Genomic DNA, 27,526 nt, shown 5'->3' with positions numbered 1-27,526 from the left:
TCTGCAGCCCCTACACACATGGGAATGAACATGACATACAGTGACTTTACAGGCATGCCAGGCACTAACTGGCATTAGAGGAGTTTGAAGCTGCACTTTGCATATAATGGCAACAACTGCACACATGTGAGACTGCACATACTGCACTCAGCATTAGAGGGCATTACTGGGGCATTGGACTAGACTAGCTGTCACAGTGCAGCATTAGCTGACCTAGCGCTCTCTCTCTCTCTGTGCGCTGTCTCAGTGACAATTACTCCCTAGATCCATGGTATGGTACAGGCTTTCTCTCTCTCTCTCCATCAGTGCTGTCTGTTGTTCTCTCACCCCATTCCCCATCGCTCTCGCTCGCTCTGTGTGTCTCTCTCTCTGCCTCCCCTATCATTCCCTGTCTCTTTCTCTCCAGGCTCTATCGCCGTATCTTGCTCTCTGTCCTTTGCCAGCTCTGTGGGTGTGCCGCTCTCTCTCTCTCTCTCACTCTCTCCCTGTCCAGCTCTGTGATTGTGCCACTCTCTGCACAGTGGTGTATCCGTGGGCGAGAGCGGTCTTTCATGCTGTCCCTCTCTTTCTGAGGTGTATTGTGAAGTGCACTCTCTTGGTTCTCTCTGTCTGGACAGTGTGGTGTGCTCACACTGGTTCTCTCTGTCAGTGTGGTTTATCCCTCGGTTAGAGAACAGAACCTGCAAGATAGCACTAGTGTAGTCTGGTGTGCACTCTCTCTCAGTGTCAGTGCGGTCTAGTTCTCTCTCCTTCTGTCTCTGTGTCCCTCCATCCCTCTGCTTCCCTGTCCCTTCCACCCCCCCGCATCCTCCCCTACCAGTCCATTTCTGTCCCTCTCTAACACTCCCTCCATCCCCCTTTACCTCCATCTTTCCCCATCAGTTCCTCGTCCACCCTCTACCTCTATTCCCCCTTTCTCTCTGCCCCCCTCTCTTTCCCTTGTCCATCTTTCTCTCCCCCTCTCTTTTTCTTGATAGTTTATGTTATGTGTGTGATTTGTAGAGCGCTAACGGCCACACTCGGGCATCAAAGCTTTTGCTAACCTGACCCCCGGTTTGAGGAGCAGAGAATGTTCTCAGTTTTGTTTCGGTAGTGTGATGGGCCAGAAATGTGAGGCGGACAACTTTTAGATCATTTTTCAAAGAATGCTGTTTTATTAAATCAAAAGTGCAAACCTACGCCTCACTTGCCCATCTCTAACAGGGATTTCTCTGCCTAAATAAACGAAGTCAAACACTCTAGAATAACATTTCTGGCCCTCACACTTATACATAAACATAAACAAGAAAACATATGGCAATACTTGTATTAGCAACACATTCAAGTCTTTGATTTGTAACCTGAGCGAATTCCACTTCCCCAGGTTTTAAGTCAAGGTTAGTTCCGTTGAATAACACAAAACAACAAGAAAATCAAGGGTTGAAACAAAGTTCCAACACAGTTTTTGGCGAAGTCAGTTTGTTAAGAAAAACTTCCAACACTCCACAGTTCAACACAGAAAAGCTCATTTCCCTCCAGGAAATGCACAAGTCAAAGCTCCTTAAACAGTACCAATGGGATTCTTGGTTAGGATGTTTTCCATCACAACTTAGTTGATTCACAAAACACAGTTTAGTTGAAATCTCATCACAGTGCTTCTCTCTCAGCACCATTAAACACAACCACTTCTTTGTCAGGATATAGCCACAGTGTTTCTCTCCTAACACCGTGAGCAACACCTGCTTCCTTCACAGTACATTCAACTTCTGTCTGGGTCACTTTATACCAGGACTTCCACTTCCATGTCTGCCTGGGTCACTTTATACCAGGACTTCCACGTCAACTTATGCCTGGGACACTTTAAACCAGGACTTCCACTTATGCCTGGGTCACTTTATACCAGGACTTCCACTTCTGTCTAGGCCACTTTATACCAGGACTTCCACTTCCACTTCCGACTGGGTCACTTTATACCAGGACTTCCACTTCCACTTCTGCCTGGGACACTTTATACCAGGACTTCCACTTCCACTTCTGTCTGGGTCACTTTATACCAGGACTTCCACTTCCACTTCTGCCTGGGTCACTTTATACCAGACTTCCACTTCCACTTCTGCCTGGGTCACTTTATACCTGGACTTCCACTTCCACTTCTGCCTGGGTCACTTTATACCAGGACTTCCACTGCCACTTCTGCCTGGGTCACTTTATACCAGGACTTCCACTTCCACTTCTGCCTGGGTCACTTTATACCAGGGCCTCCACTTCCTCTTCTGCCTGGGTCACTTTATACCAGGACTTCCACTTCCACTTCTGCCTGGGTCACTTTATACCAGGGCCTCCACTTCCTCTTCTGCCTGGGTCACTTTATACCAGTACCTTCACTTCCACTTCTGCCTGGGTCACTTTATACCAGGACTTCCACTTCCACTTCTGCCTGGGTCACTTTATACCAGGACTTCCACTTCCACTTCTGCCTGGGTCACTTTATACCAGGACTTCCACTTCCACTTCTGCCTGGGTCACTTTATACCAGGACTTCCACTCCTGCCTGGGTCACTTTATACCAGGACCTCCACTTCTGCCTGGGTCACTTGATACCAGGACTTCCACTTCCACTTCTGCCTGGGTCACTTTATACCAGGGCCTCCACTTCCTCTTCTGCCTGGGTCACTTTATAGCAGTACCTTCACTTCCACTTCTGCCTGGGTCACTTTATACCAGGACTTCCACTTCTGCCTGGGTCACTTTATACCAGGACTTCCACTTCTGCCTGGGTCACTTTATACCAGGACTTCCACTTCCACTTCTGCCTGGGTCACTTTATACCAGGACTTCCACTTCCACTTCTGCCTGGGTCACTTTATACCAGGACTTCCACTTCCACTTCTGCCTGGGTCACTTTATACCAGGACTTCCACTTCTGCCTGGGTCACTTTATGCCAGGACTTCCACTTCTGCCTGGGTCACTTTATACCAGGACTTCCACTTCTGCCTGGGTCACTTTATACCAGGACTTCCACTTCTGCCTGGGTCATTTTATACCAGGACTTCCAATTCCACTTCTCCCTGGGTCACTTTATACCAGGACTTCCACTTCCACTTCTGCCTGGGTCAATTTATACCAGGACTTCAACTTCCACTTCTGTCTGGGTCCCTTTATACCAGGACTTCCACTTCCCCTTCTGTCTGGGTCACTTTGTACCAGGACTTCCACTTCCTCTTCTGCCTGGGTCACTTTATACCAGGACTTCCACTTCCACTTCTGCCTGGGTCACTTTATACCAGGACTTCCACTTCCTCTTCTGTCTGGGTCACGTTATACCAGGACTTCCACTTCCGCCTGGGTCACTTTATACCAGGACTTCCACTTCTGCCTGGGTCACTTTATACCAGGACTAACACTTCCACTTCTGCCTGGGTCACTTTATACCAGGACTTCCACTTCTGTCTGGGTCACTTTATACCAGGGCCTCCACTTCCACTTCTGCCTGGGTCACCTTATACCAGGACTTCCTCTTCTGCCTGGGTCACTTTATACCAGGACCTCCACTTCCACTTCTGTCTGGGTCACTTTAAACCAGGACTTCCAATTCCACTTCTGCCTGGGTCACTTTATACCAGGACTTCCAATTCCACTTCTGCCTGGGTCACGTTATACCAGGACTCCCACTTCCACTTCTGCCTGAGTCACCTTATACCAGGACTTCCACTTCCACTTCTGCCTGGGTCACGTTATACCAGGACTTCCACTTCCACTTCTGCCTGGGTCATGTTATACCAGGACTTCCACTACTTCTGTCTGGGTCACTTTATACCAGGACCTCCACTTCCACTTCTGCCTGGGTCACTATATACCAGCACTTCCACTTCCGCCTGGGTCACTTTATACCAGGACTTCCACTTCCACTTCAGCCTGGGTCACTTTATACCAGGACTTCCACTTCCGCCTGGGTCACTTTATACCAGGACTTCCACTTCCACTTCTGCCTGGGTCACTTTATACCTGGACTTCCACTTCCACTTCTGCCTGGGTCACTTTATACCAGGACTTCCACTTCCACTTCTGCCTGGGTCACTTTATACCAGGACTTCCACTTCCGCCTGGGTCACTTTATAACAGGACTTCCACTTCCACTTCCGCCTGGGTCACTTTATAACAGGACTTCCACTTCCGCCTGGGTCACTTTATACCAGGACTTCCACTTCCACTTCTGCCTGGGTCACTTTATACCAGCACTTCCACTTCCACTTCTGTCTGGGTCACTTTATACCAGGGTCTCCACTTCCTCTTCTGCCTGGGTCACTTTATACCAGGACTTCCATTTCCTCTTCTGCCTGGGTCACTTTATACCAGGACTTCCACTTCCACTTCTGTCTGGGTCACTTTATACCAGGACTTCCACTTCCACTTCTGTCTGGGTCACTTTATACCAGGGTCTCCACTTCCTCTTCTGCCTGGGTCACTTTATACCAGGACTTCCACTTCCACTTCTGTCTGGGTCACTTTATACCAGGACTTCCACTTCTGTCTGGGTCACTTTATACCAGGGTCTCCACTTCCTCTTCTGCCTGGGTCACTTTATACCAGGACTTCCATTTCCTCTTCTGCCTGGGTCACCTTATACCAGGACTTCCACTTCCACTTCTGCCTGGGTCAATTTATACCAGGACTTCCACTTCCACTTCTGTCTGGGTCACTTTATACCAGGACTTCCACTTCCACTTCTGTCTGGGTCACTTTATACCAGGACTTCCACTTCCACTTCTGTCTGGGTCACTTTATACCAGGACTTCCACTTCCACTTCTGTCTGGGTCACTTTATACCAGGACTTCCACTTCCACTTCTGTCTGGGTCACTTTATACCAGGACTTCCACTTCCACTTCTGTCTGGTTCACTTTATACCAGGACTTCCACTTCCACTTCTGTCTGGGTCACTTTATACCAGGACTTCCACTTCCACTTCTGCCTGGGTCACATTATACCAGGACTTCCACTTCCACTTCTGTCTGGGTCACTTTATACCAAAGACAGCGATACTATGTAACGGAGTGGTCAGGTGAAAGGAAGTAGCCCAGTCGAAAGTCTCCGTTACAAGTGAACTGTTTGAAACATAAGCGTATGATCAGCAAAAGTGAAATAAAGGAGAGAACTCCAAGTGACATTTAGTCGAAGTGGTCCTGTGAAGGTCATAGTTAAATCCATCGCACAATCTAAAGTCTTCGACTTGCTTGCATTGAAGAGACATTCTGAAAAGGGGTCCGAGCCCGACAGAGGGAAACCCGAAGAGAGATAAGCTTGGGGAAGGGAGCCTCCTTGCTTGTTCGTGTTGAATTACATATTTAGAGGGGTCTGAGCCCGACAGAGGGAGACCCAAAGTGAGACAAGCTTGGGGCAAGGAGCCCCTTACTTCTTTGTGTTGCTCTTTATTTTTTGTGAGTTCTGAGCTCGGCAGAGGGGGACCTTCGTGAACTGTTTTGGATGTAACCTTGTTTTGAAGTCAAAGAAAAGAGACTTAAACGTGGAAGGCCAGGCGGCCTCGATCCACGTGGTGAACTGTTTATTTTTATAGAAGCTGCGCTAGAGTGTGTCATCCTGCCTACAGGGACAGCCTTATTATGGGAGGTTTAATATGAGGAAGAGAGCTCGTTCAACCACACTTACTTATTTGAACATTGATTTTCCTTTCGCATACATTTTTCCTTTTTACACTTTTATACAAAGAATAGAGCAGGCATTAGGTTTTGTTAACATAGGTCATTTTGATTTGACAGACTCCACTAGGACTACGGTATTAATTATTTGATGGTCGAAACTACTCCCATCTTGGTTATAGGGCAGAATTGGAGTTTCTCCAACAGTAAACATTTCAATAAAAGTTTTACAAACTGTACCCATCGTGTCAGTGTCATACTTGTGATACCTTGCCTCCCCTACCGCAAGCAATGTCTCTTTATCTCCTGAACATCAACTTTCTTATAGGGCCACTTTTCAACCACTCTTGTCTTTTTGTTAAGCCACAAACCAAGTACTTTCAATTCAACCTCTATTGGCTTTGACAATGTTAATTCATGACTAGTTGCTGTTCCTTTCACACCATAGTCATTCATTTACAAGCTCTACCTTTAAAGATGTTATATTAGCCTCTTTTCCTCTGCTAACAACAGTTATTCTCAAAGAAACCTTTACTTTAGCTTCATTTGGCTGAGGGCAATGCTTGTCCAACTCTTGGCTTATTGTAATGCTTGTTTTCTTTGGGTCACAATATTGAGGTTTAATACCCGGTTTAATACACTGTTATTGTGACTTTACTCAGGTTTGGTCTTCGTGTTAAAATCACTTTTAGGCACACGCAACCCTTATTAATTTTGTTAAAGCTGTTTTTTAATCATTTATAATGTTCAAAACCTCCTTCCACAGCATATTCGTCTATACACGAGTGCTACAATTGTTGCACTCCATTGTCTGACACGCTCCGGTCAGCTTCAGTCAATTTCACTCCCTCGCGAGTGAAAGCAACTGGTTACAATTGCCTGCCTGACAATGCCTGAAGGCTTGAGAATGCGCAGAAACACTCACCGGCCTCTTGGGCCACTGACACAGGCTGCTGGACTTCTACTACAGTGGTGTTCTCGGCTCGGCATACTTCCCTCAGCAAGCTGCCTTCGGTCCCACCCCAGAGGCATGGAGTTCAGCTCACCATGACCCCCTGGAGCATGCCAGCCTCCAGGCATGGTGTGCTGGATGCTTCTTGCTGTGAAATCTCTAAAATAAGGTTCACATGGGGTAAAGCTTTCAAATCTTAAGCTTCCCGCTGCGCAACCTCTGCAATCCAGGCTTTGGGGGAAAAGGACCAACTCAGGACTAGTAACTGGAATAATCCTTGTGCCCTTTCTTTCCTCCCACTTCTGTGGATTCTGCCAGCAACATGCTTTCCTCTGCCACTTTCTACTGCCCCAGCTGCTTCTGCTGCTGCTACAACTGCTACTGCCCCTCCAGCCACAACCACAACTAATGGCCTACACAAGAAGAAGCTTTTTAAGCCTCTCAGCCTCCCTCGGGTATGCTGTTAAACCTAATTGCCTGACCTTCAGGTCTGCATTGGTCTTCAGCCATCTTCTTCATCCCAGTACTCTTGGGATTATGGGACTTGGAGTCCCAAACAGCAAAGTTAGTTCTAAATGGTAATTTACTATTTTTGACTTTAGAACTATTTTGCTTATACATGTTTACAAATGCTTCATCCTGTTTCTTCACAGAAGGGAAAGGCAGTTCATGTAGGCCACCATTTATAGGTTTCCTTTCTCTGTACCTTTGGGAGCAAGGGGGGATTTTTAGTAACTCCCTGTCCTGCTGAACCCGTTCTATCTCTGGGATCAGGCCCCTGTGGGTGGATTGCTGCTCTAGTTCTATAGGTTTCTGATCCCCTCTCACCTTCAGTAGATCCACGTCCTGTTGCTAACACTTCCTCGCCAGCTCAGGGGTCAGGTCCCTGGCAGTGGATCGTTGCTCGTACAGGTCTATAGATTCCTGTCTCACCTTCAGTAGCTCCCTGTCCTGCTGCTGACACCTCTGTTCTATCTCTGGGATCAGGCCCCTGTGGGTGGATTGCTGCGCTAGTTCTATAGATTTCTGATTCCCTCTCACCTTCAGTAGATCCACATCCTGCTGCTGGCACTTCCTCTCCAGCTCTGTGATCAGGCTCCTGTGGGTGCTTTGCTGCTTCTCCAGTCGGGTCAGTTTCTCCTGAATCTTCTTCATCTTCTCCTCTTGCTCCTTCTCCAGTCTGCTGAGCAGCTGCTGTTTCTCCTTCTCCAGGAACTGCTTCAGGTGCACAAATGTACTAAGGATGCTCTCTCTCTGCTTCATAATGTTTCCCTTAAAAATAGATTTAAACAAACAATAGACGCATTATATTTCTGATTATTATATTAACTATCATATAATATCTTACATATAACACCTGTAGTGGTTCCCTCTCAATAACTCTTAAAATCATAAACCTAACACACGTGAATTACCGATTGGCAATGATTATTGTTTATAAACCAGTTTTTATTAAGTGTTCTCCATATTCCAATATTATTCATCATATCCTTGTTCAAATACACATTTTTGTTAGTGTTGACCATTCGTCCTATCCCATTCCTCCTTCCTCTCCCTCATTCTACCCCCTTCCTTCCCTTGCCCCCAATCCCCTGCCTCCTCCCTCCTGTAGTATCTCGTACCGATGTGCCCCTTCTCTCAGGCATCCATGTCCCATTTCCCCCATATCTTCTGACACTTCCTCATGGACCCACCACCCTATTCATGTACATGATCTGCTCCATTCTGCTGCAATGGTCCATTCCAATCTCTCAGCTTCCCATAGTGGGCATTTCCTAGGTCTCCCATTTTGCCACTAGGTCCCTTTTTACCACCATCGATGGTATGTGTATCAGTGTCTCTTCCCCTCTACTTCCTTCACACTCCCCTCTTATATGCAGTAACATCATCTTAGGAATGTTCCCACTTCCCTGCCACATTTGAGACACCGGCCATGCGTTACTCTACCCCTGTTATGCAGTCTATCTCTGGAATGGTATACTCTGTGCAGAACGTTGTATTGTATGAGCCTCATCCTGGGTGATACATTAACCTCTCTTGAAGCCACTCGCGCTTCTATCCATTTTTCCTCCTCCTGGGTTCCTGGGTCTCTTTCCCATCTCCCTTTCAGGTGTGACATGGGGGGGGGGGGTTATTTATGACTTGATATAGTGTTGTTATCCCTTTCCCCTCTATTTTCTCTGTGAATAGATTAATCTCCGGGCGAGGAGGGGGTGTTTGGGGAAGTCCAATTCCCCTCCAAATTAAGCTTCTACAGCGTGTTTTAGTCTCATGTATTTGAAGAATTCTTCCGGGCCCAGTTACATATTTTTCCTGCATTGTTGGAATGGATTCATCTCTATTATCCACTATATCTCCCACTCTGCATATTTCCTTTTCCATCCAATGTGGCTGCCTCCCTAGCTTTTATATCTAATATTGGCATTTTCCCACAGTGGGGACTGTCTGGTAGCTTTCCCCTTCCATCCCATTGCGTGTGTGACTTCCTTCCTGATCTGCACCAATCTCGATCCTGCTGGGGGGAGAGTACCCTTCGCCCTGGCTTCCATACAGTATCTGTAAGGTGGTTCAGCCTTCCATTCGCGACAGTTTCAGTCTTGTGTGATCTAGATTTCCCCAACAAATACCCACTCCTTTGCTACCAGCAGATGGGCCGCCTAGTAGTATTTCCATATATCCGGCAGTCCTACCCCTCCTTCATATACCGCTTTTGAGAGCATCCGCAGGGTTATGCGTGGATTCTTGTCACCCCATAATAGTCCTCTTTATAGCTTCGATGCTTGTGAACTGTATCTTGGTTGTTTTCACCGAAGTGTTCTGCAAGACATATAGCAGTCTGGGCAGTGCCATCATTTTTAATAAATTGACCCTTCCGAGCAGTGTTATAGGTAGGTTAGACCAATGTTCAGCGTCTTCTTGTAGTCTGCAATTTATTGGTTCTAGATTATTTTTAAGAAACACATGTTCTTCCTTTTGCACGGTTATACACAGATACTTAAATCCCCCTTGCTCCACCCCGCAGGGGGCATTCCTCAGGGACTGCATCTTTTCCCTGCTGTACTGGTATTATGACTGATTTCTCCCAGTTAACTCTCCAGACTGGAGTAAATTCCGAACTCCCGTATGGTATCCATTACCCTTGGGCCCGTTCTTCTGGGATCCCTCAGATATATCAGAAGATCGTCTGTATATAGAGAGATGTTATCTTCCCAGTTCCTGGGCCATCAGAACCCTTGAATTGTAGGATCCGCTCTAATGCACTCAGCTAGTGGTTCGATCGCTATGAAGGATAGCAGCAGCGACAGTGGACATCCTTGTCTCATGCCCCTCTGGAGCGGGAAGATACGGGATATGTGCCCATTCACTCTAACTTTCGCGAGTGGTTGTGCATTTAGTAGTTGGGGCCCAGGCCTATTGCACCAAACCAAAGGCCTTCTCTAGTGCCATTATTGCCTGGGGACCCTCCAATGAGTCAGATAATACTAAAGTGTAATGTGCCCTTCTCAGGTTCATCCTTTTGCTCTTCCTGGAACAAAACCACATTGACCCGAGTTCATTAGCTTGCTTATTACCCCTACTAGCCATGTTGCTAGTATCTTGGCTAGGACCTTTGCCTCTCCATTCAGCAAAGATATGGGATGGTACGAGGCACATTTATCGGTGGGTTTACCTTTTTTGTGTATTATCACTATTGTAGCCATTCTCACGTCAGAGTGTGCCTTGTGCACAGCTTTCCATGAACATGTCCCACATTGGCTTGACCACCTTGTCTCTGATTTATTTCCAAAATTCATTCGGGATTCCATTTGGTCCTGGGGTTTCCCCGAATTTAAGCTCTTAATTACCTCTTGTACTTCCTCCATCGTTATATCAATATCCATTACTGGTCGCGTTTGTTCAGCTACCTGTGGCAGGTTTACCCCATCTAAGTATCTCCCAATTTCAATCTCAGTAGGATCTCTGTAGGCCCTGGGACCGCACTGTATAGCCCCTGGTAAAAAATGTGCAAAGTTGTCTACTATTTTTTCCCCTTCCGTGTAGATTGTTCCCTCCTCATTACCGATGCCCTTAACCCATCTGGACTCCTCCTCCCGTTTCTCCAACCATGCAAGCATCCTTTCACCTTTGGACCCGAGTTCATACACTCTGGCTTTCATGGCCCAGCATGCCTTTTTTGCCTCATCTGTCACCACTTCTTTGTATTGCCCAGCAACTTTTAGCATCTCTATTTTAGATTCTATTGCTTGTTCGTCTACGTGCCTCTTTTCTGTCCTAGCCACCTCTTCTTCTTCTAGTGTCTCCAGCTTTTCCTTTCTTTCTAGTACTACTACTACTGTGTTATACTTCCCAAAGTGTGCAGCCACTCTTCACTGTGCCCTCATTCAATTCAAAGTTTTTCCCTGTACAGTCTTTCATCTCCTCCCGTATTGTCTCAATCCCTAGGTGGTATGTGTTTAGTCCCCACTCCCCTTTCCCCTGCAGTCCCTCCCCTCTTATAGTAATATACAGCGGGGCATAATCCGATATCCCTCTTGTCAGGTATTCCGCTTCCAATACCCTTCCGGTGATGGTACATTGTACCAAAAAGTAGTCTAAGTGAGACATTGAGTCGTGTGCTCAGCAATAGTACGAGAACTGTCTTTTACCGGAGTGTAACCCTCTCCAGGCATCCCCTAATCCTGTTGCCTCCAAAAAGGTCGCCAGTTTGGTGCGCGTCTCCCGCCCGGGAGTTCCCCCATCTGAGGACATCTATTCGTCCGTGAAGGACGTCAGTAAAGTCACCTCTCACTATGGTTTCATTTGCACCATGTGTTGCCAATGTCGCCTGTATCTTGTTAAGTAAGTCCGGCTGTAATGGTGGAGGTGCGTACACATTCAGTATGGTAATTGCTTCCCCCCATAATTCCCCCGGTCACTACCAGATATCGTCCTCCCCTTCTCTCTCCACTTGACCCAACTGGAATGGAATGCTATGAAGTCACGCGCAGGTCAGTGGCCACGCAGCGACTGCGGAAATCACCCAAGAACGGACAACAATCCTGCGGCAAGATTCGGTCTGGCAGCCCTTTCATGTGGAGTAAATGGAGGTTGCCATGGAGATTGACAACAAAGACATTCCTCCCGAGTCACGTGAGGAACCAGCGTACGCTACGACGGCCTGTCCACGTTCTGTCTCCGCCCCCCCAAGAAGTTAAATAGTCATCCCTTCCTGTGCTCCAGTGCTTCTAATTGAAGTTGTGCCATTCCGTTCCTCCGACGAACTACTTTTCGTCCTTGCTTGAGACTTACTTGTGGATATCCGGCTTTTGACTCCTGCTTCGTTTTTGGACCTGACCTTGCCTCTCGATTCTGCTAAAGTTTTGCCTTTCTGCTATATGACCTCGGACTGCCTTGACCTGCTATCTCTCTCCGATTCCATTACGACGCTTACCGGTGTGGGACTCCTCTCCTATTCCAGCCCGCTTCCCTCCAAACTCTGCTTCCCGTACCTTGCAGCATACTGCAGTAGGGCAGCATCGCCTTTTGACACCTTCAGCGCTTCACTGTCCTTATGCAACTTTAACTCTTCATGCTGCGGTAAGCTATCTGAGTTATTTCTGGGAACAAATTGTATTTCTGCTCTCTATCACCCGGCTCCCTCATACCAGTGCTCCCGAACTACCTGTACCATAACGCCTTGCAACTACCAGCAACTTTGGATTACCTTTCTTCATGCTATTGTTTAACATCCGTGTAGTGAACTTTCTCCAGTAGCGAACCGCTCAACCCTTGGAAATTCTAGTGCACATTGAACGCTCTGCTGATCAGTGCACCATCCCGTCACCAGTGCGTCCCTCGTGCCGCCCGGGGTAGTATCCTACACTAACCTTCCCTTTTGTTATTTTCTCCCGTCGTTGTTACCTTTTGGTTCGGCTTTGACCTACATTTTGGTGGTAAGACTTGAACCCTGACTGGGAGTGGGGTGGTATTAGGGGTTCTTCTGTCTATCCAGTACTCATTACCCATGGTTTCTTTAGGTTTGGGAATCCTGTCCTTAGCAAGACAATAACAAGGTACTTGTTCCGCTCTCTAGTGAGATTGCATGTGTTTATTGGTGTTCGGGCCATTAACGCTTGTTATTTCTTTTTCAGCATTGGTGTAAGCGGTGCGTGTGTTCCCCGCTCTTTTGTGAGATCAACTCCTCTGTCTGTCTTTTAATAACAGCAGAGGGGTGTGTCGTAAAAAAGAGTTTCCCTCAAGTTGAGGAGGCTTGTATTCTGGGAGGTCGTTTTCGAATCAAGCTCGTTGTCGATCCCGGCCTTGTGGCTTTGTCTACCTCCGAGACAACATCGCCCCTAGCAGTATAGGTGCAGTGAGTAACATACGACTGATGTGGACTGCCACCCCGCTGGTGCCTCTGTAGTATCCCGCATGTTCCACCAACGTGTATTGACCCCTGCCCAGAAACCTACACTCTGAGCCATCAAGTGCGTTTCCTGCAAAAGTACTATGCAGGCTTTCTGCCTCATCAAATACTTTGTCACCAGCCCCTCTCTACATCTCATAATTTCGGCATTTCACAACCCTACATTCTCCTTGCATCGTTCCGTGTAGTGTCATTTGCCTCTGCATTGTCCTTTCCCAGGTGCGAGATCCCTTGCCTTGTTGTTAAGTCAAGATGTATACCGAACTGCATTTGTGCATGTCTAACTACCCATATTCTCTCGCTCCCTGCCCCTTGACCTCTCGAACAAACCCAACAACACCACCCTCCCCCACCCTATATTTCCCCCCAACTTATCTGTTGACCCCAAAACAACTATTGCTCGTCCGAACCCTTGATAGGGGTCTCAGGATTTGCAAGGGGGGCTATGCCTGCTGGCCGCTCTACCCGAAATCTTGATTTTTACCCACTTGAGTCTGTTGCTTATTCACTGTTGTTGCTCTCATTCTCCCCCTCCCCACTCCACCCACCTCCTGGGCCCACATCAATGTCAATTATTTGCAGTCTATCTTGCATATCTGCTGTTAACTGACTTCCAACTGCTTTTCCCTTCTCACCGTGGGGGCCATTTCTGTTCCTGCTTTTTTGTTTTGCCCCTTCTGCTTTATGCATTGCAGTGGGCCGATTGTTTCTGTCCAGTCCCATGCATCAGAAGGTCGCGTGACGAACCTAACTCCTTGAGGTCTGCAGACTTTTAGTGTTGCTGGATAAATTGTGACATACTTCATTTATTTTCCCCTAGCTTCCTGTGCACCGCGTCAAAGGATTGCTGCGCATTTTGTACCGCTTTGGTGAAGTCGGGGTATATTGCAATCCTTGCCCCATTATACTCCAGAGTTCCCTTCTTTCTTGCTGCTTGTAAGATTACATCTCGATCGTGGTAATTTAACAGCTTGGCAATGATTTGTCTTGGTGGGACACCTCGCAGTGGCTCCTTACTTCGTACTACGTGCCCTTTCAATTGAGAAACATTTAGACAGCCCATGTGGGCCCATCTTTCTTCCATCTGCTGCGTCCTTTTCTACATTTTTATCATGTCTCAAGGGGGTTATTACATCTTCGACAGACGATATACGCTCTTCCGCTTCTCCTACTCGCGCTGACACTTATGCAGGTACTATCTCCGGAGACTGACATCCAGACCTACTGCATCTATCCTTTGCTCCAGCTTTGTCTTTGCCTCGTGTACGGCTCTCAAGATTTCCTGGGTAGCCTGAGATTCTGTGTTTCCCGTGTCCTCCATTGTCGACTATGGTCTTGTCTCCGGTGCTTGTTGTGTTTTGGGCCTTCCTGTCCTATATGCATCAATCTTAAACTGATGGTTTGGTTTCTTGCTCTTATACTTATCCATTTTCATAATTGGGTGTAGCGTGGGTATCACACTTTTGCCCTCTGTATAGTCTTCCAGACAATTCCCTCTGCACTCTGTCCTGCCCCGCTCCCTCTATCTCCTTTGTTGCTGTGCCTCCTTGTAATAGCTCCTTTTACCAGCCCCTCTTCTGCAGGGCTTCCCATGCACCGTTTCACTGTTGACCTGGGGAGGGGGCTTTTTTAAAATCCTGATGTGTCCCTTGCCCCAATTCCGTTCGGCCATAGGGCTCTGGTTAGCCGATTGTCTGGAGGTGACTCCCAGCGCCTGACAATGGGTTGTAGTAGCTACTTGTGTTCCTTGCTGGTTGGCGCTGGGTACTGTGAGAAACCAGAAGGTGTCTCACCCGCTAGTCCCCACGGATCTCTCTCTCAGGTGGCCAGGGCACGGCCATCCCCTTTGGATCCAGACCCTGGGGGTGGGCCAGTGCGGGAGGATCATCTGGGTCAGGGGTACTTGGGGAGTGGGAGTGGGACACCTGATGGCGAGATGCAGTATCCCTTTCCCTCTAACACCTTTAACCCCTCCTACCAGGTAGGATACCGGGGAACTTTAACTCCCTCCCCTTCCCTACACGAACACTGCTACACCGACCGCCCACTCTGGGAGAAAACAGACTAATAACTGAGCAATGTACCTGACCTGTCTGACTACCATGGTCAGGCAGAGTCAGGCAATTACCTTTGACAATACACACCTGACTTCAATTGAACTTCCCCACACGGATAAAAGGCAGAGTACGAGAGCACAATTTGAGCGAGGCAAAGTACACGAAGTTGTGGTTCTTCCCAGGCAGCAGGTGAGCCGATGGAGAGAGACGGCAGACCGAGAAAGGAGAACAAGGAAGGAGATACCCTTGACCTTTTCGACGAGGGATCGTTATACTCGTAGGAACTTGAAAGCAGCATGTGTAAGGCCAACAAGGGAAACCGAAGAATCCTGTATTGTGTGCCTGAGATTTCCGAGGCCCTCCTGCATGAATGACCGAGTCTGGGAGGAGCAGCAGCCACTGTGGTATCGTCCTTGGCTCCGAGAACAAAGCCGCATACAGAGAAATCAACACAGCCGGTGAGTTGAAGAAAACTGCACGAGACCGGTCTGTGTTGAAACGAAGGTTGCAAGCAGTAACATTATTACATGAAAAAGCGAACGTTGAAGCGTTTGATGAAAGACGCAGGTAAAGGCCAGACGGCTGATGAATTGTTTGAAAATTTAACATGAACGAAGATAAAAATAGCAGAGTGGTTTGGCACTGCGTGTGTGCCCAATTGAAGGTCTCTGACTGATGTATCCCACAAAAAGTGGCAAAAGGAAGTGTAATATGTCAATTGGAGGATAGCTCAGGGGTCAGCGTGCTCGCCTTGGAAGCAAGACGACGCGGAGCACCACAGGTTCGATCCCCGGGTCCACGCTTAGAAACCTCTGGGTATTAAGCGCGTTATAAATAACCTATCATATCATATCATAATGTGAAAACAAAGAATAGAAATCGAATAAGAATGAATCAAAGTGGTCCTGCAAGGATATAAGTAAAATCCATTGCACAGTGGAAAGTCTTCGATTAGGAATAAATGCATCAAGGTCTGAGCCCGGCTGTGTGAGACCTATTGTGAATTTATCGAACTGTGAAAAACGGGAAAGCGAGAGTGCAAGGTCCGAGCCCGATCGAGAGAGACCTATTGTGAATTGGTGTATCAAAGGGGTCTGAGCCCGGCTGAGAGAGACCCAGGGTAAACAATGCACCCGAGAGACTTTTGGCCACATTACACGGTAGGCGGTAAGGGTTTACTGGTACCGGTAAGGGCACCGGTACCGGTAAACCCCTACCGCCTTACTACGAGTTCCCTTTGCGGGACCTGACATTAACGGCTGGTTTTACCAGCCGTTAAATTAGGGTGCCGCAAAGGGACCTTGGTGCTAATTACGGTACCGCAATTTGCACCTTCCCCATTGCCATTGAGCCCTCTGGGGGCAAAAATGGGAATGGGGAAGTGCCTTGGTGAATGGGGAATTACCGCCCCCGCTCACCTTGGAGTAGGGCGGTAATTCCGCCATCCACCAAGGCGGACACGGTAAAATACCAGCGGCAACCATGGCGCTAATAGCGCCATGGTTACCGCCTACCGTGTAATGAGGCCCTTTGTAAGCGTGAGACTCCTGAAGAGAAAGTAACTTTGACGTTGTATTTTGTATCCAAGCCATTTTTACGAATGAGAGACTTTATTGGGAAAGAGACTTTGTCGCAGAAGGCCCTGGTTTATATCCTGAACTGCATCCTTGTGCTGGAGAAGCCAGAATCTTTGCTAAACTCGAGTGTGCCACCTTGCCCCGTGCTGAAAACGTGGGGAAGGGAAGCTAATTGACCGGCTGTCCTGACATATTTTTTATTGAACACTCTTTCTTTTGCATTCATCATTTTCCCACATCATTTGTATTTAGAAGAAGGGATTGGCAATAGGTTTATTAGCATAGGCCCTTTTTATTTTGAAAAGACTCCACTAGGACTGTGTTATTTTTACTTTGATGGTTGTAGCCTGGTCCCATCCTTAAATATAGGGTTAGATAGGCGTTCATCCAACCCATTGAAGTTCAATAAACACCCTTGTACTGTGATCACTTGTGTCTGTCTTCACTGTTTGAGATCATGCCTTCCTTACAGTACCCAAGCCCAATGGGTGGTTGTTATTAGTAGACCCGACCCCTCGTTGGTGCTAGTGTCTGGCTGCTAGTGTAGTGTGTCAGCTAGCGGTAGGTGGTAATACATAGCTGGCTGTGGTTGTCGATGTGTTCCAGAGATACTGCAGTCTCTGGTTCTATAGTTCCACTGCCAGGCGGGGATAGATGTGTTAGGAAGTCACAGACACCGACAGGAGTTGCACTCTGGGAGGGCGCGCTCCGGTTTGCTTCTGCAGGTAAACTTTCTGTTGTCACCGAGTCTCACGCCCTCAAAGCACTGTGAATGGAACTAATCTTCAGGATTCAGGACTCTGTGATTCCAGGAGGGGCAGCCAGGGGTGGGGGGACTCTATCTCCCACCTCCACACAGAGGACTGTGGTGATATTCCAGCTCCAGCCCCGGTTCCAGGCCCCTGTGCCCCTCTCTCTGCATCCCAACCTACCGGTCCATTACTTTCATCCTGAGCTCCTCCTCCCAGCCATTCCGGAGCTCACTCCGTTCCCTCCTCCACAGGTCCTCCCTGACCTCCAGACTTCACCCATGTGTACCACAAGGATTCACCTCCTCATCGATTTTGTTCCCAGGTTTAGCACTGCCGTTTTTGGTGCAAATACCTTTCGGGCCCTCAATCACGGGGCGGGCAGCACTTCTTTGCTGCTACTCCACCCCCCCCCACCCCCCCGATCGGCAATGATTTATAAGCTAATGGTCAGCAGACTGACAGCAACGTTCTAGTTCATATATTGTTCCTCTAGAAATGGCCGTCAAGTTCATGCAAGGACTGGTTGAGAGTACCGGTCTAGTCATTCCACTATTATGGATTTATGGATCAGAATGGGTGTTAGAGGGGCACAAATACCAGAACCTCTCTCTGTTGGTTTAGAACATTGTTATTACCAATATGTGTACCCCTACAGCTTTTTTCATTTGCACGCATCCAGTTTCGCCATGCTCGATAGTATGTGATCTCCCTCAGAGACAGCTGATTGGTTGGTCCAGCAGCCGAAAGAGATTGCTGGTCTAGCAATGGGAATTCATCCTTGACGACAATTGGTTCTATAGGGACATAAAATACCGGGTTTATTCAAACGAGAAAACTCTTGGGAGGTGGAAATACTGGAGAATGCATGACTGACTGTGCTGTGATTATGGTACGTTAGTAACTAGTTCAGTATTGTGGGTTTCTTGGCAATACGTGTCAATTTTAAGTAAATTAGATCAACAATAGGGGTAGTAACAGGAATACCGTTATCAACAGGCATGAAGTGAGGTTCAAACTGAATTTCTATAACACAGAAGGTTTGATGGTCCTCTAACACTGAATTACTTACCCTAGTGCTGGGAATTCTAGACATGCTCTCTTTCTAAATTAAATTCAACAAGAAAAAGAATAGTTCTTTTTACAAAATGTTTGATATAAAAAATATGTTGAATGTTGTTCAGATGGAAGAACTAATGCATTTCTAATGCTTCAGATCTTTGTGCAACAATGAAAGTCAAGATAAAGACGTGACACTAAGGTATTTTCAAATTTTTAACTTTAAGATAAAAAGCGCCTTTCTTGAGTTATCAGCATCATTCGACCGTATGATATATTCTTCATATATTAATTATATGTTACAAAATTAATGGTACGCCCTGTCATTTGCACACAGGGGATTTACCATTATGGGACAATGATGAAGAGGATACTAAGGTAGTAATCTCACCAGGAAAGGTAATTATAATCTCCTCAGAGATGCATACCACATTGAAAGTAAATAACAGTAATTTGAGATAATAACTCTCCCCCTTTTTAAAAATACTTTTGTTATCTGCAGATTTCTACAAAAAGGGTGTATGCGTGAACCCAGAATGTGAGGATAGAAGATGCAGAAATGTTAAAATTGTAAAAAGAAAAATCAGCCTGTTCATTAGAACGCTCTGTTGAATCATTTGTGTGTTTACATAGCGTAGGAAATGATATATACTCCCGATACATGTTCTGCAACAATGAGTCGTGAACTGAAACATGTTGAGGATTCTAAGAAACAAAGTTTCCAGGATATGGGCCCATTCTTGTGAATAAGCTTTAAACATTGCGTTGGATAGTCCATCTGGACCCGTTGCTTGCGAGTTAGTAGCTTTAGCTATATCTCCAAGATATCATCCAAGTCAAAGGAAAGTATCCACTCATGGTTTGTCACCCTTTCCTTGAACATTGTCGTTACCAAAATCAAGGGCGAATAGTGCAGCAAAATGGGCTACCCAGGTTTTCTCGGCTATGGGGTTGACCTGTAAAGTTTAACAGAAACCAAATCTCTGCACTGTTTTTGCTGGAAATAGCTGCAAACATGTGCTCAGCATCTCTTTGGGCTAAAATGCTCCTAGAGCCTCGCCTCCAATTCCTACATTTTTGCTTAGGTAATTTCACTTTCATAATTCTCTCTTCAAGGGGAAAAGTTATCAACCATCTCAGTTCTGCTCTATAGGAAAACATTTTTAGTTTGAACTATGAGATCAAACACATGCTTGTGTGAAAACAACCCTGTTTAAGGCCTACTGGGATAGTTGCTCGTTTTGTTCTCCTTCTCCCTGATCCCCCTCCGCCCCACCTCTTGTTAAATTCCGGCACTACCAAAATTGTCATCAGGCCTAGTAAGGTAGCCGCTTGTCTGTCTAATTCTCCTTCCCATCCCCCCCTCCTTATCACTGGCAACATCTCTTGCACTATCTGAAATGTCGCCAGGCCGAGTATGATAGTTAATTTCACATTCTTAATGTATCAAGGACTTATAAGAATGTCGCTGTATTCTCCCTTGTTCCCTCGCTGCCTTGAAGCGCTTTGAAACACATTGTGTATAAGCGCTATATAAACAATCAATTCAATACAATACTCTCGGGGGATGTCTCACATCTCAGCCATCCAGCACTGTTCCATGGACTCTCGAAAGACACCCTCGTGCCTCTCTGCCCTGAGCCTCTCTACACATATATGAAGGCATTACTCTCACCTCAAGCTCGGATGCTTTCCTGCTTTCTTCCTCTCCCCACTCCTGCATCTCCTTCAGCTCTTTTTTCAGATGTTCCATCTGGCTGTAAAGTTTATCCTAAAAGAATAAAACCAGTTTGTTAGTCAAAAGATATCCTGCAAATACATAATCTACACAGAACAAGGCAGAAGGGTCCCAGGACAGCCTCGCTGGTCACCTATGCTTGTATATAGTCCATAAAGAATATGTTCTTAAGATCACTTACAGTCTACAATATATGCTCCCTCAGACTCCCAGCTGCTCCCATAGGCAAATGGACAGTCTATAATATATGCTCACTCAGACTCCCAGCTGCTCCCATAGGCAAATGGACAGTCTATAATATATGCTCCCTCAGACTCCCAGCTGCTCCCATAGGCTAATGGACAGTCTATAATATATGCTCCCTCAGACTCCCAGCTGCTCCCATAGGCTAATGGACAGTCTATGTTCCATCAGACTCCCAGGTACTCCCATAGTCTAATGGACAGTCTATAATGCATGCTCCCTCAGACTCCCAGCTGCTTCCATAGGCTAACAGACAGTCTAGAGTGTATGCTCCCTCAGACTCCTAGGTGCTCCCATAGGCTAATGGACAGTCTATAAAAAATGCTCCTTCAGACTCCTAGGTGCTTCCACAGGCTAACAGACAGTCTAGAGTGTATGCTCCTTCAGACTCCTAGGTGCTCCTATAGGCTAAGGGACAGTCTATAAAGAATGCTCCCTCAGAATTGTTGCTGCTCCCATAGGATAATGGACAGTCTATAAAGAATGCTCCCTCAGACTCCGACCTGCTGCCATAGGCTAATGGACAATCTATAAAGAATGCTCCCTCAGACTCCTAGCTGCTGCCATAGGCTAATGTACAGTCTATAAGGAATGCTCCTCAGACTCCTAGGTACTCCCATAGGCTAATGTACAGTCTATAAAGAATGCTCCCTCAGACTCCCAGCTGCTCCCATAGGCTAATGTACAGACTATAAAGAATGCTCCCTCAGACTCCTAGCTTCTCCCATAGGCTAATGTACACCTCCCTCAGGCTCCCAACTACTCCCATAGGATAATGGACAGTCAATGCTCCCTCAGACTCCGACCTGCTGCCATAGGCTAATGGACAGTCTATAAAGAATGCTCCCTCAGACTCATAGCTGCTCCCATAGGCTAATGTACAGTCTATAAGGAATGCTCCCTCAGACTCCTAGATACTACCATAGGCTAATGTACAGTCTATAAAGAATGCTCCCTCTGACTCCCAGCTGCTCCCATAGGCTAATGTACAGACTATAAAGAATGCTCCCTCAGATTCCTAGCTTCTCCCATAGGCTAATGTACACCTCCCTCAGGCTCCCAACTGCTGCCATAGGCTAATAAACAGTCTATAAAGAATGCTCCCGCAGACTCCGACCTGCTGCCATAGGCTAATGGACAGTCTATAAAGAATGCTCCCTCAGACTCCTAGCTGCTCCCATAGGCTAATGGACAGTCTATAGAGAATGCTCCCTCAAACTCCCAGCTGCTCCCATAGGCTAATGCACCATCTATAGAGAATGCTCCCTCAGACTCCTAGGTACTCCCATAGGCTAATGTACAGTCTATAGAGAATACTCCCCCAGTCTTCTAGCTGCTCCCCCATGGGCTAATGTACAGTCTATAGCGAATGCTCCCTCAGTCTCCCAGCTGCTCCCATAGGCTAAGAAACAGTCTATAAAGAATGCTCCCGCAGACTCCGACCTGCTGCCATAGGCTAATGGACAGTCTATAAAGAATGCTCCCTCAGACTCCTAACTGCTCCCATAGGCTAATGTACAGTCTATAGAGAATGCTCCCTCAAACTCCCAGCTGCTCCCATAGGCTAATGCACCATCTATAGAGAATGCTCCCTCAGACTCCTAGGTACTCCCATAGGCTAATGTACAGTCTATAGAGAATACTCCCCCAGTCTTCTAGCTGCTCCCCCATGGGCTAATGTACAGTCTATAGCGAATGCTCCCTCAGTCTCCCAGCTGCTCCCATAGGCTAATGTACCGTCTATAGAGAATGCTCCCTCAGAATCCTAGGTACTCCAATAGGCTAATGTACAATCTAGAGAGAATACTCCCCCAGTCTTCTAGCTGCTCCCCCATGGGCTAATGTACAGTCTATAGCGAATGCTCCCTCAGACTCCCAGCTGCTCCCATAGGCTAATGTACAGTCTATAGAGAATGCTCCCTCAGACTCCCAGCTGCTCCCATAGGCTAATGTACCGTCTATAGAGAATGCTCCCTCATACTCCTAGGTACTCCCATAGGCTAATGTACAGTCTATAGAGAATGCTCCCTTAGACTCCTAGCTGCTCCCATAGGCTAATGTACAGTCTATAGAGAATTCTCCCTCAGTCTTCTAGCTGCCCCCATAGGCTAATGTACATTCTATAGAGAACACTCCCTTAGACTCCCAGCTGCTCCCATAGGATAATGTACAGTCTATAGAGAATGCTCCCTCAGTCTTCTAGCTGCTCCCATAGGCTAATGTACAGTCTATAGAGAATGCTCCCTCAGTCTTCTAGCTGCCCCCATAGGCTAATGTACATTCTATAGAGAACACTCCCTTAGACTCCCAGCTGCCCCCATAGGATAATGTACAGTCTATAGAGAATGCTCTCTCAGTCTTCTAGCTGCTCGCATAGGCTAATGTACAGTCTAGAGTGTATGCTCCCTCAGACCCCTAGGTACTCCCATAGGCTAATGTACATTCTATAGAGAATGCTCCCTCAGTCTACTAGCTGCTCCCATAGGCTAATGTACATTTTATAGAGAATGCTCCCTCAGTCTTCTAGCTGCTCCCATAGACTGGTTTACAATCCATAGCTCATCCATCTTGGAAGACACTCTGTTCATAGAGGTCCTAAGGTCATCAATGCTCATATCCTTTCTCCTCAGCAGACCCTCCTGCGGTGGGAGACTTATGGTCCCGAGACTTGCACCCTCAGCAGGAGCACCCACAGGGAGGCTTGGGATATCCACACATGGCACACGCACACGAGGTCATGTGTGAGGTCACATGCTGGGCACATGCCACGTTACTTGCATTGAGTAAAGGTTAAGCAGAAACCTTAAGATTAACTATGATTTACTGTGAAAAGGCAACCCGGGGGGAGGAGAGGCTTTAACATGCATTATCGGCCCACACCCTGGTTATAGGCCAGAAGTGAAGCCACGGGTGTTGCATCTGGTACTGACACTAATGTACAGTAGACTCCTAGCACCACCTCCTTGCTAAGAACACATTTCACAGTGATTTACACTTAAATGGCCTGTCACTGTGAGATGTAAACAAAAAGAACCAAGCACTGGCAAAGCCAGTACCATTGGCTTTGTAATTGAGGAGGATATGTTTTATAGTCAACCCCCAATAGCCCAAAAAAGGCTTATCCTCCATCCTATGAGAGTTGAGCCGAACATGTCTATTCTTCCCCCGGCGTCGAGTAGCACCAGCCTCGCATGTGATGGGGCTGCGCCCCAGGGCTCCAACCATTGCCTATCTGCAGAGAGCTCGCCATTGGGTGAAGTGGGGGTGCAGTTGAGTAGCACCAACCTTGCGTGTGATGGGACTGTGCCCCAGGCCTGGGTCCAACCATTGCCCATCTGCAGAGAGCTTGCCATGTGGGGGGCTGCAGTTGAGCAGTGGGGAAAGAGGACTGGAGTCAGAAGAGGGGCTGCAGTCAAAAGAAGTGAGATTTTAGGGGTTCATTGGGGAACAACCTACATTTATGTATTTCCTTAAAGGAAGAGCCTCATTGGAAGCCAGGCCACCGCTTTGCCAGTTTATGGGTTTAGGACCCACACCAACAATCTGCTGCTCTGACATGGAGTTAATATTGACATGTAAAGCTGCAGCCACTGTCCATGCAGAATTACTGCATGTCCTGTGGGATTCCATAATGGGGCATAGCAGCTGCTGTGCAGTGCATAACTGAGCAAGACATGCCACACACACACCCTGTCCTCTGTGGCAGCCTCCACACAGTATGAGATGCAAGGTCCCAAACATGCCAGACACACCATTGTACTGTTGGGCATCCTGGAACTCAGTAGGAGATTTAGGTTCCCAAGACATGCCACGTACACCCTCTGTACTCTGTGGCAGCCTTTACTCATTCCGGTCCTAGCCTCGAAACTATGGAACTCACTACCTAATCCTCTCAGAGCTGAACCTACCTTCCCGGCCTTCAAGCGCAAAGTCAAAAACCTGGCTGTGTGCCCAAGACCTGCCTTGACCGTGCGCCCCTGAGCTACAACTTTACTGTTAACAGCCCTCTGTTATATCCTTTACTGTAATCTGTACATATACTGCATTTCTTTTATAACTTGTATATCTTTCTATAATGTGTATCTTCTCTCCTGATGCAATGCCTATATATTGTATTTCTCCTATATAATTTGTATATTTCGTATATTTTCTCCTAAAGCAATGACTGTACATACTTCACTGTTCTGTTTTTAGGCTTGTAACTAAGTGACGCGCCCGGATGCCCTGGGGCCTGGTGCGCTATATAAATGAAATACATACTAAATACTAAATGAGATATGTGCGCCCAAGACTTGCCACTTACACCCCATGTACTCTTGGGCAGCCCCCACTCACCATGAGTTTAGGATCCCAAGACATGCAACATTCATCGCGTGTACTCTTGGGCAGTCTCCACCCAGCACCTGATTCTGAAACCAAGGCATATCATGTACATAGGTTCTATCCATGGCATGTGTACTCTCTGGGGGCGAGGGCATCGTGGGATATGTGGTTCCTGTCTGGTCACATATGCATCTTGTACATTTGGTCAGCCTTATTCTGTGGCAACCCTTTGGTCCCCAGCTTGCCATATGAACATCGTGTGCTCTTGGGCATCTTACTATAGACCACACTGTGACCTTTGTGAGCTCAGCCCCTTCACATAATATGCATTGTGTGCCCTTAGTCAGCCTCCTATACGGCGTGCACCCTAAGGTCCCAGACCCGTCTAATGCACACTGTGGTACTTTGGCCAGACTCTTTGATTCCTGCTCTTTAACATACTCTACTTGTGCTCCTGGGCACCCTTCTGAGGGTGCCTTTTGCCACCAGTCAAGTCACACACAGTGTGCTCTTGGGCCCTTCTTTATAGGACACACTGTGTGAGCTCTATGCTGCAGAGATACCTGGCACACACTCAGGTGTGTGGTTCTCTTCACTGTGCATCTGCACGTGCTGGACCTCCACCTTTAGGGGTACACTGTGGCTATAATGAGTGCCATCATATCCACAACGTTACCCATCTTCCCCGGGAGACTGCCCCCCACGAGTCTCCTTGACCTACATACAGCACACATACTGTGTAATCCTGGACACTAGTGTCTGGAATGGGAAGCATTATGCACGGCCTCCTTTCGCCCCAGAGCCATAGTGCAAAAGAGCTATAGTGCAAACTATGCATTCCTGCACAGCCTCAGAAATGAAGAGCAGTGTGTGAGAACCCACCCATGTCCCAGACCTACAACACACATACCATGTACTCCTGGGCAGCCACTGAAATGGGGAGGACTGAGTAAGAACCCATCCCCCTCCATGTCCCTACAGTACACATACCTTGTACTCCTGGACAGCCTCAGAAATGAAGAGTCTGTGAGAACCCCCCCCCCATGTCCCAGACCTACAGCACACACACCTTGTACTCCTGGGCAGCTGCTGGCATGGAGAGGACTGTGTAACCCCAACCCCACCCCCATGTCCCAGACCTACAGCACACACACCTTGTACTCCTGGACAGCCTCAGAAATGAAGAGCAGTGTGTGAGAACCCACCCATGTCCCAGACCTACAGCACACATACCATGTACTCCTGGGCAGCCACTGAAATGGGGAGGACTGAGTAAGAACCCATCCCTCTCCATGTCCCTACAGTACACATACCTTGTACTCCTGGACAGCCTCAGAAATGAAGAGTCTGTGAGAACCCCCCATGTCCCAGACCTACAGCACACACACCTTGTACTCCTGGGCAGCTGCTGGCATGGAGAGGACTGTGTAACCCCCACCCCCACCCCCATGTCCCTATAGCACACATACCTTGTACTCCTGGGCAGCCTCAGAAATGAAGAGCACTGTGTTAGCACACACCCCTTGTCCCTTTAGCAACCTTACCTTGTACTCCAGGGCAGCCTCTGGAATGGGGAGCACTGTGTGAGCTCTGTGACCCTTGGATTCCCGACAGACCACACAGATGGGTCTCTGGTCATCCTCGCAGAAGAGTTTCAGTTTCTCTTCGTGTTCTCTGCACAGATTCTCCTCCTGGGGGGTCGTATTGGGAAGGTGAAGCTGTTTTAACATTTCCACCATGTTCCCCAGCTGCCTGTAAGGTCGGAGGGTTTTGTTCTGTGAGGTTTTCCTGCACTGAGGGCAGGGGAAGTTTGCCTCCAGTGCCTCCCAGCACTGAGTGATGCAGGACAGGCAGAAGGCATGTCCGCACTCCACAGACACCGGCCTTGTGAAGTATTCCAGGCATATGGAGCAGGTGGCCTCCTCCTTCAGGCTCTGGAGCGGGGCGGCTGCGGCCATGTTCAGCTATAACAAAAAAAGTGAAGTTAAGTTTCGTTTCTCAACAGAGCCCCTGAAGGGGGCGTGTCAGTCCTTCTCCTTCATTACACACCCTGGAGGAGCGTGAGGTATTTACTGGCTGTGGGACATGCCTATCAAGCTCGGTGGGCGTGTCCTCAGTAGAGCAGGGACTGGTGTGGACTTGGGAAAAAGAGTCCTTGGAAAATACTTCAGAAGAACCCCCCTCCCCTATTACCGCGTGTAGGCAAGAGCAATCCCTGTCAGGGGGAGGATTTCCAGGGGTTCCCCCTGCATAAAGCTTTTAAAATGCAGTTTCAACCAATTATTTTCAAGCACATTTTTCCATATCGGGATTTTCCTATAATGTCTTCTTTTTGTCGTGTGTTTTCAAGCGCCATGAGTTGTAGAGCTGCTTCGGAGCACTGTCCAGAGTTATGCATTTAACATTGCATAGCACCTTGAAACGCATTTGCCTCATGTTTAGCTTCATTATCTTGTGCCCCTTTATTGTGCAAATGGTGTGTTGTCACAAATTGTGGGTCTGCACAGTTTTTCCTGATTCCACTTCCGAGGTAATCCAATAAGCGACCCAGGCAGCAATGCTAGAGGCAGGGTGTATTTCCATGCAGCTGCGACCCAGGCAGCAATGCTAGAGGCAGGATGCCTTGCCATGCAGCTGCGACCCGGGCAGCAATGCTAGAGGCAGGATGCCTTGCATGCAGCTTCGACCCAGGCAGCGATGCTAGAGGCAGGATGTATTCCCATGCAGCTGCGACCCAGGCAGCAATGCTAGAGGCAGGATGCCTTCCCATGCAGCTGTGACCCAAG

At 47.6% G+C, this 27,526-nt stretch overlaps 1 protein-coding gene across 1 annotated transcript in view; it reads right to left on the bottom strand.

Moving 5' to 3' along the window:
- The window catches only part of LOC138520546 (E3 ubiquitin-protein ligase TRIM39-like), a 38,620-nt gene extending 11,900 nt beyond the window's left edge, over positions 1-26,720 (bottom strand). The window contains exons 1-4 of the mRNA XM_069632889.1: positions 26,285-26,720; positions 20,112-20,207; positions 7,522-7,860; positions 7,071-7,233 (exon numbers count right to left, since the gene is read on the bottom strand). Of these exons, the coding sequence (XP_069488990.1) occupies positions 7,071-7,233; positions 7,522-7,860; positions 20,112-20,207; positions 26,285-26,698 (1,012 nt within the window). The 5' untranslated portion in view covers positions 26,699-26,720. The remainder of the gene's footprint in view (positions 1-7,070; positions 7,234-7,521; positions 7,861-20,111; positions 20,208-26,284) is intronic.
- Positions 26,721-27,526: the final 806 nt, after the last annotated feature.

This window comes from Ambystoma mexicanum, chromosome 13 (genome assembly GCF_040938575.1).
Source record: "Ambystoma mexicanum isolate Mex_15411 chromosome 13, UKY_AmexF1_1, whole genome shotgun sequence".
Taxonomy (NCBI): domain Eukaryota; kingdom Metazoa; phylum Chordata; class Amphibia; order Caudata; family Ambystomatidae; genus Ambystoma; species Ambystoma mexicanum.
The sequence above is the reverse complement of the archived record's forward strand: the minus strand, read 5'-3'. Positions and strand labels throughout refer to the sequence as shown.